At 34.4% G+C, this 11693-nt stretch overlaps 1 protein-coding gene across 2 annotated transcripts; it reads left to right on the top strand.

The window, feature by feature from the left end:
* Positions 1–549: 549 nt before the first annotated feature.
* On the top strand, positions 550–5597 carry LOC114405658 (bifunctional protein FolD 1, mitochondrial-like). Of its 2 annotated transcripts, none has more exons than XM_028368102.1 (6): positions 550–674; positions 1420–1647; positions 2559–2875; positions 4731–4967; positions 5065–5232; positions 5311–5597. In XM_028368102.1, the coding sequence occupies exons 2-6, from the start codon at positions 1455–1457 to the stop codon at positions 5479–5481; spliced, it is 1086 nt and encodes a 361-aa protein (XP_028223903.1). In that variant the 5' UTR covers positions 550–674; positions 1420–1454; the 3' UTR covers positions 5482–5597. The 2 variants fall into 2 exon arrangements, with proteins under 2 accessions (XP_028223903.1, XP_028223902.1); XM_028368101.1 differs by having other exon boundaries at positions 567–687.
* The last annotated feature ends 6096 nt before the right edge of the window (positions 5598–11693 follow it).

Below are 11693 nucleotides of genomic sequence, written 5' to 3' on the forward strand. Positions count from 1 at the left end.
GAAAAAATGCTGGATGCACCTAGCAACACCCTTTGTTTATTCATGGAGAGTACAATTATTTAGTTGGGTTGTTTTACTTTACTCATGTCATTCTTGGTGACTTGGGTAAACAAGTATTATGTTCACTTTATTGCTAGTACTATATAATATTTTGACTTTTTAAAAAGTGTTATAAAGGCATCAATGATAATTTTTACTATGAGATATGACATCTATTTATAAATATGAAAACTTGAAAATATGAATATGTTAGTAAGTATGAAGGCTTTATTTAGTAAATTTATATTATAAAATGGTCAACAATTTTATAGCGACAAAAATTGTAAAAAACGAACTAACTAAATTGTAAAAGATTGATTTGATTCAGTTTAAATTTTATTTTAAATGAAAATTAGATCAAACTAAATTGCATATTTTTTAAATTTTGGTTCATGATAAAAAAAATGGAAACAAAATGCAAACACCCCTAACAAAAATTACTTAAAGTATTAGCCAAACCCATTAAAGAGGCTTTTTCTTTAGTGGTCATTTTTAACCGTCAGATATATTAGTAAGAAATTCAAAGGAGGAGATTGAAGAGCGTATACAAATTAAAGCCCTCGTCGCTTCACAGCGGCGAGCAGTCTTAAACTGCTTATCCCGGAAAATCACGACGACAACACAACACCCAACTGGTCTGTGACTGAGGTGCCTTCATAGCATCCTTTTTCTGATTGCTTTTCTTTGCCGTCAAATTAAGTTAATTTCGTAATTCATAGGGTGTTTCAAGTTTAATTTATCATATCACTGAAAGGGTTGAGTTAAATCTACCATCTGTTCATATTATTGTAATACTGTTAGAACGACAAATGCATCTCAATCTCACCTGTGTTTCACATAGCAAATGGATCAAGAAGGGCGTATATTTAGTCTTTAAACGTTTTAATTTGACTAGGCTGCGTGATATTATACATTTACGGTTCTATATGTTTTTCTATGCTTGAAAAAATTTGCATCAGTGTCGTAGGCTGGCAGTATGTCTGCTTATCTAGTTACAGTCAATTTGAATCTCAGGCTTTGGCCCTTGGGTAACTTTTATTTGTCCACGATCTTGTATAGGTTCACCATGTCATTTGAACTTTTCTCCCTTGTTTAAACGTATGTCAATTCAGTTTAACTCTTAACTACTACCTAAATTAAAGTTATAAAGATTGATAGTATGCATGGTCAGTGTACAAAGCCAATCAGAAATCATTCTTGCTATGAATTTTAAGCAATTATTATAAAAGTCAAGGTTTATGATTGAATTACAGTGTAAAAGACCTCCACACATGTACTTGTTTTTTTCAATTCCACCGCCTATGTTTATTGTTAAACCTTGTATAGAAAGAGTAAAATACACACAGAGAGATAATTGATTCCATGATAAACTTGCTGCAGGCAGCAATGGTGCTGATGACAGCTTCATAAGTATAATGGGCTTGGTCACTGTTACATGGACAAATTATCTAAAAAAGCGTATTCCACTAAGAATAAGGTTTCTTCATACCTTGAAAGGTAATCAAATAGGCCAAATTTTAATGTCTCCACCTCTTGCATCTCTGGACCTTCCTGACATCTGGAGTCCTATTTCTTCATGTCGGAGTATTCCAGCAATACATAAAAGCTGTACGTAACTAAGTATCTTATTCCCTTGGAATGACTATACTTTTATTTACTTTTGTTTTGTTCTTAAATTTTATAACTTTAGATGTTTTGCTGCTGTTCAACTTTAGTTTTTTTACTTAATTGAGTAAAACCTGGGTTTTGCTGTCATTTGTAGACTCCTCCAGACATGTGTATTACTTCCAATTCTCTTCCAAAGTAAAATGTCTAGTCACTCTTCTCTTTTTCCAAGTATTGACAGATCAAGAGGGTCTATATTTGATTACTAGGTTTATTCAATTTCATCAGTGTGTAACAATCATTTCTTTAATGAAAGGCAACAACTACAAATGGTCCTCTTAAGACCTTTGAAGGAAAGGAAAGCAAAATAAACCACATGGTGGCTAGAAGTACGGCTCTGCAAGATTCACATGCTTAAGAAGAATACAACATTACAATAAGCTCTACTGGATCAGTTTATGAAAAATGCTTGGAATACACTCTTTTAAACACACTCTCTTTTATTGGTTGAAATTTATTGAAAATCACAATATTTTGTAGTTCCCCCATCTTATTTAATGAACCTCATGATTTTGTAGTTTTTAATAAATTTTAATAGTAGGGTGTGTATTAGAGAGTGTGTTGGTAACAATCCTCTTAATTTGTTTCTCCAAATCATATGCTAAGTGCTAACAAACTGTTAGGCTCTGTATGTTACCTTGTAATTAGCAGCCTTGATTGATTGCAATAAAAGCTATGAATATGAGATTAACTGTGTAGCTTTACACAATGTCCTTCAAACTCTTTGGCTTTTATACCTATGAATAGATTATTAAAATTTCCGTTGTTTTCTTTATCTTGTATTATGCATTCTTAACTTACTTGTTTCCATTTCATTCCGTAAGATACTGAATTGAGATTGATGTTTGCCTCAGTTAATGAGCAGACTACTGTAGTGCTTGATGGAAAGTTGATATCCATGGAAATCAGATCAAAAATAGCTGCTAAGGTAAGACAAATGAAGAAAGGCCTAGGAAAAGTTCCTGGATTAGCTGTAATCTTAGTGGGCCAAAGAAGGGATTCTCAAACTTACGTTCGCAACAAGATAATGGCCTGTGAAGAAGTTGGAATCAAGTCTTTGGTGACTGAATTACCCACTGATTGTGCAGTAACAGATGTTCAAAATGCCATCATGAGATTTAACAAAGATCCATCCATTCATGGTATTCTTGTGCAACTTCCTCTACCGCAAGTAATTTCTGAATCTATGACTTTTTACAATAAATTAGATGGACTTCAGTATTTGCTGAGTGTTCATATTCAAGAAAAAGGCGTACTATTTCAAACTTTTTTCTTTTTGGGAAATGGTCAACCAGTGAAGTATTTTTTGAGCTAGGACCTATAATTACAATTGGTTTACTCTGAAAGGAGAGGGCTTTAGCCTCTGAATTACCAATTTATCGTGTGAATTGTAAAAAAAAAAAAAAAAAGCACACTCCAAAATAACACTCACAGAAATCTTAGAATTTGATTTTGTTTTTGTTAGAATATCAGAAGATATCTCAAGATGTATTTATTTTGTCATAGCAGAGATTTTTTTTATAATTTCTATTTTGTGATTTTTAAATTTCATAATATTTCTTGATTTGTTCCCTTATTCGATTTTCTTCAAAACTTTCTGTGATAGTTTAACACTTTTTTCTTTTGATTTGATTTGTTGCACCAACAAAGCAAGCCAACCCTCTGTTTTTCTTTTCAATCTATTTCTTTCCTTCTTTTCCGTACCTTATATGATCTCGTTTTATTTTTTAATTTCTGTTGAGATATTACAAAGATATCCTAGGAGATATGATACAAATTTGATTTAGTTGACTTGTTCCTATTTATATCTGATTTAATTTGTATGTATGTGGATGGCTTGCTTTCAGGAAATTTTCTATACATTATCTAATTAGGATCATATCTTTAGATCTAGCTCCATTCTTTCCTTATTTTGGCTTCTTGTATCTATATGTTGATAGTTGATACACATCCTGTATACGGTTTAAGCTATCACGAATATACATACCCTTTACTCTTTAGTCTTCTGCTCAGGTATGAAGTATTTACTTTTCTCTTCATACTTATTTAAGCAGCTTTGGTGTCATGCATATGTATTTTCCGTGATGGGAATCTAGGTTAATGCACTATATTTTTAAAAACATGTAAACCCCCATGAAAGGAACAAGCAAAAAAACTTAAGGTCTGGGATAGCAACAAAATCCACAAATTCATGGATGTTTTGTGATTTCAGGAGCATCAAATGTAATGAGGAGGACAACAAATCCATTCACCATGATCTACTATGCAAAAGGGCAAGTAGCATCAATATTGGTTCAAATTCGATTCCTGAGCACATTGCTTAGCAGTGAAATTGTCCTGCTGTAGAAAGCTTAGGTTATAAGTCAAAAGTCACGTCAGCTCTATAGAAAACTGTCTTGAACATCATTTTTTCAAGAGTAAAGTCAGAACGACCAGCTCTCTTATCAAGAGTAATTGATTTTATTTCTTCTTTTCGATGATCAGTTTTCTGATTTTAGATAGCACACACATTCTGCTTTGACTACAATGGTTATCCATTACCTGTACATCATTTCCCACTCACAACACACCTAACCCAATGTTACTCGCTGGAACAAAACAATTACATACCCGAAGATCTTTTACATAACTAGAAAGCACCTCTTACTCTTACTTAAACCAGCTAAACACAGGTGTATCACAAGCAACAAGACATCCTCATGTGCATCTTTGGAGACAAAATTTGATGCTATCGTGAAAAAAGGAACATGGGGAATAAAATAGATACTATACTTATATCAATAGCATTTATGCTATCGTGTAAACAAATTTGATGATATTGATAAAATAAATTTTTGTTAATCTAAATTTGGTCGTTTGGAGTTGTTTGCAGGTGAAATATATTTTTTCATCATTATTTTTCTGTACAACTAGTTGTTTACATGCCAGCTGTACATTCATAGCAAACAACTAAACAATTGTGGATTAGCATACATTCATATTAGCTGATTTAGTGTGATTGACTTATTGCTAAACGTTTGGGCCAGCATCTAGATGAGGAAAAAGTTTTGGATGCTGTATGTCTAGAAAAAGATGTGGATGGTTTCCATCCCCTTAATATGGGGAATCTTGCCATAAGAGGAAGGGAGCCACTGTTTACTCCTTGTACTCCAAAGGGCTGTATTGAGTTATTGATCAGATCAGGAGTCGAGATTATGGGAAAAAAAGCCGTAGTGATTGGAACAAGTAATATTGTGGGTTTGCCAGCATCCTTGTTATTGCAGGTAAAACATGCATTTCAGTTAGAAGCCTGAAATCATGGCTTATTTACTTTTTCGTTTCCTTCTGCATGAATATGTGATATCGTTTATATGTTGGCAGAGACACCATGCAACAGTCACTGTCATACATGCCTTCACACAAAACCCTGAACAGATCACCTCAGAAGCTGATATTGTAGTTTCAGCTGCTGGAGTGCCTAATTTGGTCCGTGGGAACTGGATAAAACCTGGTGCAGCTGTGATCGATGTTGGTACAACTCCGGTTGAGGTAAGTTGCCGTTTACGACTTAAGACAGGTTTTTCATATTTTGCTTGACTAACCAAGTATAAGAATTAAATGTTTCAGGATCCTGGCTGCGAGGATGGTTATCGCCTCGCAGGTGACGTATGCTATGAAGAGGCCGTAAAAGTGGCATCCATTATTACTCCTGTGCCTGGCGGGGTTGGGCCTATGACCGTTGCTATGCTACTATGTAATACATTAGATTCTGCAAAGCGCATGCTCAATTTTAGTTGACCCCTACCCCTCTTGAAACTACAATACTTCGTTCAAGGTCATTTTTAGCATGGATTGAGTTTAAAAACTGGAATTCTTTTTTAACAGTTTTCGTAATGCACGTATTCTTGCTGATAGTCTAGCTTCTGCCATGCGAGTTTTATTTTGAACCTTGGATCGTATTAAGGTATTATTGCCAGATACGTATTCAGTTTATTCGTTAGAATCATAGGGATTGCTTTCAGCCAGAAGGTAATAAATTGGAATATATTATAAACATTTTCAATCCCATTCGCAGGCCTTTAAATTTAACAACAACAAAGAAAAAAATTGGTACGAATTTTTTATAAATGAACTTTTCACTGGTTTTAACGTCTTTCAAAATATTTATAACGTCTATTTTCCAGTTTTATATCGAAGGATATTACTTATAGAGATATGTACAATAAAACATGTAAATGTTTCTTGTTGGTAAGGCTAGCGGGTTGTGCTTTAGTGAGGCATAACCTATCTTTAGATATTCTTTTTTCATATACATTAAAAATATATTCGATAAGATATTTCAGTTAATTTTTAATTTTTACTAACTGAAAAATTTATTTGACTGCTTGATAAATTTTTTTTAATAACTTCTTAGTAGTCTCTAATGTTTTTTAAAACACTACTTGAAGTGGTATTTTTTAAAACGTTAGCTTCTTATTTTTTATATTTTCTTTCATATGTATCTTCAATATATTTATTCGACTTGTTACCTTTTTTAAATAAATTGTGATTTTATTATTATTTTATATTTTTCAACTACTTCTATAATTAATTTTATTGAACCCTTTTAATTTAATAAGTTGATTTTTTCAGTTTTTAACTTTCAACTAACTCTTCAAGTTTCAATTAACTTTCCAACTTTCAATTAACTTTCCAACTGATTTTGTCAAACATAATATAAGATATAAATATGGATGACTGGATGTAATGAAATATAGTGGTAGTTTTTAACCACTACTATTTGATAATAATTGCAATAGAGGGATTGTCACAATAGAGTTGTAGAATCACAAAATGCAACAAGGATAAAGTGAACGAACTACCTCAACAATGGCTCAGAAGACAATTGGATGGAGAAAGAAGGAAATAAGGACTCATCATAGGAAAAGGAACGGTCCCAGCAAAGATTTTCTCAATTTTTCAGTTACGGACTGATAACTGCAAAATCTGAGCTAATTTGATAGTTAATTTTGGCTAATAAATGGATGTAATTTCTTTACTTTATTATTGTCTTTAAGGAAATAATGAAGAAATTAAAAGCATTGCAATTTTTTATTGGAAAAATTCAAAAAATAGAAGATTTCAAGTACTTTAGAGGAAAAATTGATGCAAAAACTGGAAGAAAAGGCCTCGAAGAAAAGTAGAAATAATTGGACAGCTCGCTTGGCGCGTTGTAGGCTTTGCTCGGGAGGACAGAAGAGAGATGCCACTAGTCTCATCAAATGAGGCATCGTACCCTCTGATGCCATCAAAGAAGGACAAGGAACGCTACTTCTAGCGATTCCTTGACATATTCCAACAGCTGGAGATTACTATCCCTTTTGGAGAGGCCTTACAACAAATGTCACTTTACACAAAGTTCTTAAAGGACCTCCTCACAAAAAAGGGAAAGTACATCAACAGCGAAACCATTGAGGTGGGAGGAAATTGCAGTGTAGTAATCCAAAAACTACCTCCCAAGTTCAAAGATCTAGGAAGCATCACCGTCCCATGCTCTATTGGGAGTGTATCCCTAGGTAAGACTCTTATTGACCTAGGAGCAAGTATCAATTTGATGTCGCTTTCTATGTGCAGAAGAATAGGGAACCTCAAAATTGACCCTACAAGGATGACACTACAACTGGCAGATCGCTCCATCACAAGACCATTCGGAGTGGTAGAAGACATCCTGGTCAAAGTCCATCAACTCACTTTTCCGGTGGACTTTATAATCATGGACATTGAAGAAGATGTTGAGATCCCCTTGATTCTGGGGCGGCCATTCATGCTAACTGTAAAGTGTGTTGTGGACATGGGGAAAGGCAACTTGGAGGTGAGTGTAGAGGACCAGAAAGTCACCTTGAACTTGTTTGAGGCGAATGAGCATCCAAGTAATAGTAAGACTTGTTTTAAGGTGGAGGAAAATGAGCAAAAAGCTAACCTTGTTGGGGGGGCACCTGAATTCTGTGTTTCTAGAAGAAGATGAAGCCAAGTCAATTGTGAATCCTATAGACTCTTCTAGTGTCTTCCTGGGGCCAAAACAGGTTAGGGCCCGAGCCACTCTAGACATTTCACCAGATCCTCCACCAGCGGTCCCTCCTCCAGGCGTCTCTCACCCACCTACTGGCCATTCTCTGCCTTTTTCTCAGCCGGATCAGCTCCTCACTATGATGCATAGCCTCCACCACGGTCAGTACCTACTGATGCAGAGCCTCCACCATCTCTCCCTCCAGTAGCTAGTGATGACACCAGAGGCATTCCTAGCCCAGGTTGCTTGGCCAGGAGTCCAAATTCCTTCTGTTAGGGGGGGGGGGTGACACCTTAGGTGTTGCTGATGATGATGCCGTAGATGTTGAAGTTGATGATGATTATGTTGCGAACATCAGTGATGCTCACAGAACTTAGGATCCAGGGCCTACATAGGATTGGGGCCCATTTTTCTACCAAGACTTTTTTTTCTTTTCTTTAATTTTCTTTTCCTTTAGTTTCTTTAATTTAATTTCAGCGGTTAATTCCAGTAGTTTAATTTCAGTCATTGAATAAAAAAAATTGCATGATAGAGACATAGAAAGTTTAGTAATTGGTTGTGACTTGTTCTGGATGAATTGATGCATGAGATATTGTGTACTAATGAGATAATTGTGAAAGTTTTCATTCTTTTGTGAGCAGGCGTCATTGTGAGTGATAAAGTGAATCGAAAGCACAAGAGTAAAGAGGTTAGCATGTCTGAACGGAAATCATAGTATGGTAAGCCAAACACTTCATAAATTTCCGGTGAGATGTGTGACCTTGTAACTATGAGAGAACAATTGTTCTTAATTTTCTGATTTTGCATGATTCTTAGATTGTTTGGGTACATACATAGGGTGGAAATGATCAAGGTCTTGTTTGTTTTTCTTAGCCACTTAGCCAAATAACCAACCTGTTATTTGAATGAATCCCTTGCACCCTGTTAAGCCTAATGCAATTAATTATTTTTTTTCCTGAGCCTAATGAAATAAATGACCATCTTATCTTAGGTTGTAGGAGAGCACGAGTCAAGGCAAATTTACCCTTAATTTGGGGGAGTTGGAATTTTGGTTGGGTGAAAAAAAAACACTCAAAAACATCACCAACAGCACGCATGCTAAGATAAAATATGATGAGTTGTTGCAATACCAAGTCAATTTCTATTGTAAAAAAATGAAAAATAGAAAAAAGAAAAAGCAAAAAAACAAAAACAAAAAAGAGAAGCAAGCCTTGAGTTCAAATAAAAAGTTGATAGCAACTTAAGTCCAAATAAATTTTGTGTGTTGTTAGGAATAGAAGGCAGTTGGGTCTTTTGAAATACAAGTCATGGGTTATAAGGTAGGTGCTCTCTTATAACTTCACTTTGTTTTCCCAAGAAAAACCATGAGTTCCTTCTTAGCCCAGCCAAGTTACAAGCCTAAAAAGCCCTTAGTGATCCACAATATGTATGTATGATTGCTTTAACTGAGAAGAAGTGCAAAGTTGGAAACATTGGTTCAACTGTTGATTTTGAAAATACTCAAAGTCGAGATACTTGTGTGCTAAGAGAAACACTGGCCTAGTGAGGAATGAAGTGTGGTAAGTCTGCCTTGATGAAATTTTTACTTGCTAACCTTTTTCATCTCCATGTGTATTCCTTCATGCTTCCATCACAAGATCAAGACAAATGCAAGCTTAAGACCATTCATTGAAAGGTTTAAAAGGATTTGCAATTATCTCATGTGTTGGCACACTCAAAACTTGTCTTTTGCTTAAGGACAAGCAAATGTTTTAATTTGGAGAGTTGATAACTGCGAAGTCTGAACTAATTTAATAGTCAATTTTGGCTAATAAATGGGTGTAATTTCTTTACTTTATTATTTTTTTAAGGAAATAATGAAGAAATTAACATTTTTGCAATTTTTTATTAGCAGAATTCAAAAACAGAAGATTTCAAGTGCTTTAGAGGAAAAATTGATGGAAAAACTAGAAGAAAAGACCTTGAAAAAAAGTTGAAAGAATTAGACAACTCGCTTAGCACGTGCTGCAAGCTTACCGCGCAGAAAGCCCACAGTGAAGCCCAAATGAGCGCTTAGCGTGAAAATTAAGGAGGAGGAAGCAGAAGAAAAAATACACCAAGTCTCAGAGCTATCCAAAGTCTTGGCCTATCCCTTAGGGGAAACCCGCCCCTCTCTCTTCTAGTCATTCCCCTTTTTCTTGTTATTAGTCATTCAGCTATTTCTTTCATTAACCCCTGAAGTGTAAAGTCTCTTATGGTTATAAAAGGCTAAACCCCTGTTGTTGAGAGCCTGGAGGTCAAACTCTTGTAATGTAATTCTTTCCTATTATCTATTTAATGCAATTTTGTTTCTATTATTCTTCTCTGTGTTTTTTTGTTATTATGGTCTAATCACCGTATAATTTTTAGAGGGTAATGCATTGAAAAATGGTTATTTTCCAAAGAACTGGGGAAGGGTATCTGAATAAATTCATTGATAGAAATAGATTAACATTTATTTTGCCCAAGAATTTTTGAATCTCTTATTTTAATGTGGTTTGTTATTTTATCTCTACAAAGAAATTTGGGGGAAAAGGATAAATAAACTAGGCCCTTCGTGTGGGAAACCAAAGATAGGGTAATTCACTAGATGCGGGTGGAAACAAGGATTTCATTAATTAGAGAAAATCTACTACAATACATTATAAGTAGTTTTGGCATACTAGACCCCAACATCATAACATTCTGATTTCATCTTTTTGCATTAAATTGTTTATTTTTCGTGACATCTTTTTCTTTGTTTTACTGTAAATTTCACACTTACAATTATTTATCTATTTCTTCTTTTCTTCCTTCTCATTGTTTAATAATTGGGTTTGCATCACTTAAGTACAACCAAAGTCTCTGTTGATTTGACACTTAGACTTCCATTTTAATCTTTACTACTTGTGATAAAATTGGTACACTTGTCAATAAGTTAACACATATGAGTGACAATTGTATTGGCTTGAGATTTAGACTTGTGGAATTAATGGTTTCAAGCTATGTTTCAGAATGAAAAGGAAACATTTAGGATTTCCCATTCTAATTTAACAAAACCCTTTTCACATGAATATTGTAACTTGCATATACCCTTACTTTTGAAAATTCACATCCATTCAGCAACCAGTTGAGACAAATATAACACAATGACCATAATTAGAGGGATAGAAACATAGACCATTCAATTAATTTTAAGCAAGCAACAATCAATCACAATTAAGATGACCCCAACACTAAACTTCACTTTCCCACATCTTTCATTGCTCAATCATCTAGACCATCCTCCTTCTTTGCTTTTGATGTCATTGGTAGAACTAAAAACATATTCTTTTTTGTGTAGTTCAGTTATGACTCTAGTTGTTAAATGATTGTGTGCTCATGTGATTCAATTAAGATTTAATCTATAACTTTATTGTGTCAACCCCTTCGTTATGTTAAACAAGTGGCCTCAGATATCTTAAGAAGGGGGGTTGAATTAAGATATTGCAAACTATTTCCCCAATTAAAATTCTATTTTAATTTCAATGCAAGTTACAAGTTCCCTTAAAAATGAACTCTTAAATAATGATACAAATAAAACAATCTGAATATAAATGCAAAGCAATAATAAATAAAAGAGTTTAAGGGAAGAGAAAGTGCAAACTCAAATTTATACTAGTTCGGCCACACCCTTGTGCCTACGTCCAGACCCCAAGTAACCCGCTTGAGAGTTTCACTATCTTGTAAAATCCCTTTACAAGTTCTGAACACACAAGGACAATCTTTCCTTTGTGTTCAGATTTCTTTACAACAAGCGACCCTCGGTCTCTCAATCCCTTTTGAGAATTTAGAAAGAAAAGAAGAATAAATCTCTCTTGAAAGAGATAGATTGTACAATCTGAGCACTCAATTAATTCCTTATTGAATTGCAAGTGTATTGGCCAAGGAATTCTTAAGAGGATAAAATGTTTTTTCTCTTTGAGAG

This window comes from Glycine soja, chromosome 3, assembly GCF_004193775.1.
Source record: "Glycine soja cultivar W05 chromosome 3, ASM419377v2, whole genome shotgun sequence".
NCBI classification, from domain to species: Eukaryota; Viridiplantae; Streptophyta; class Magnoliopsida; order Fabales; family Fabaceae; genus Glycine; species Glycine soja.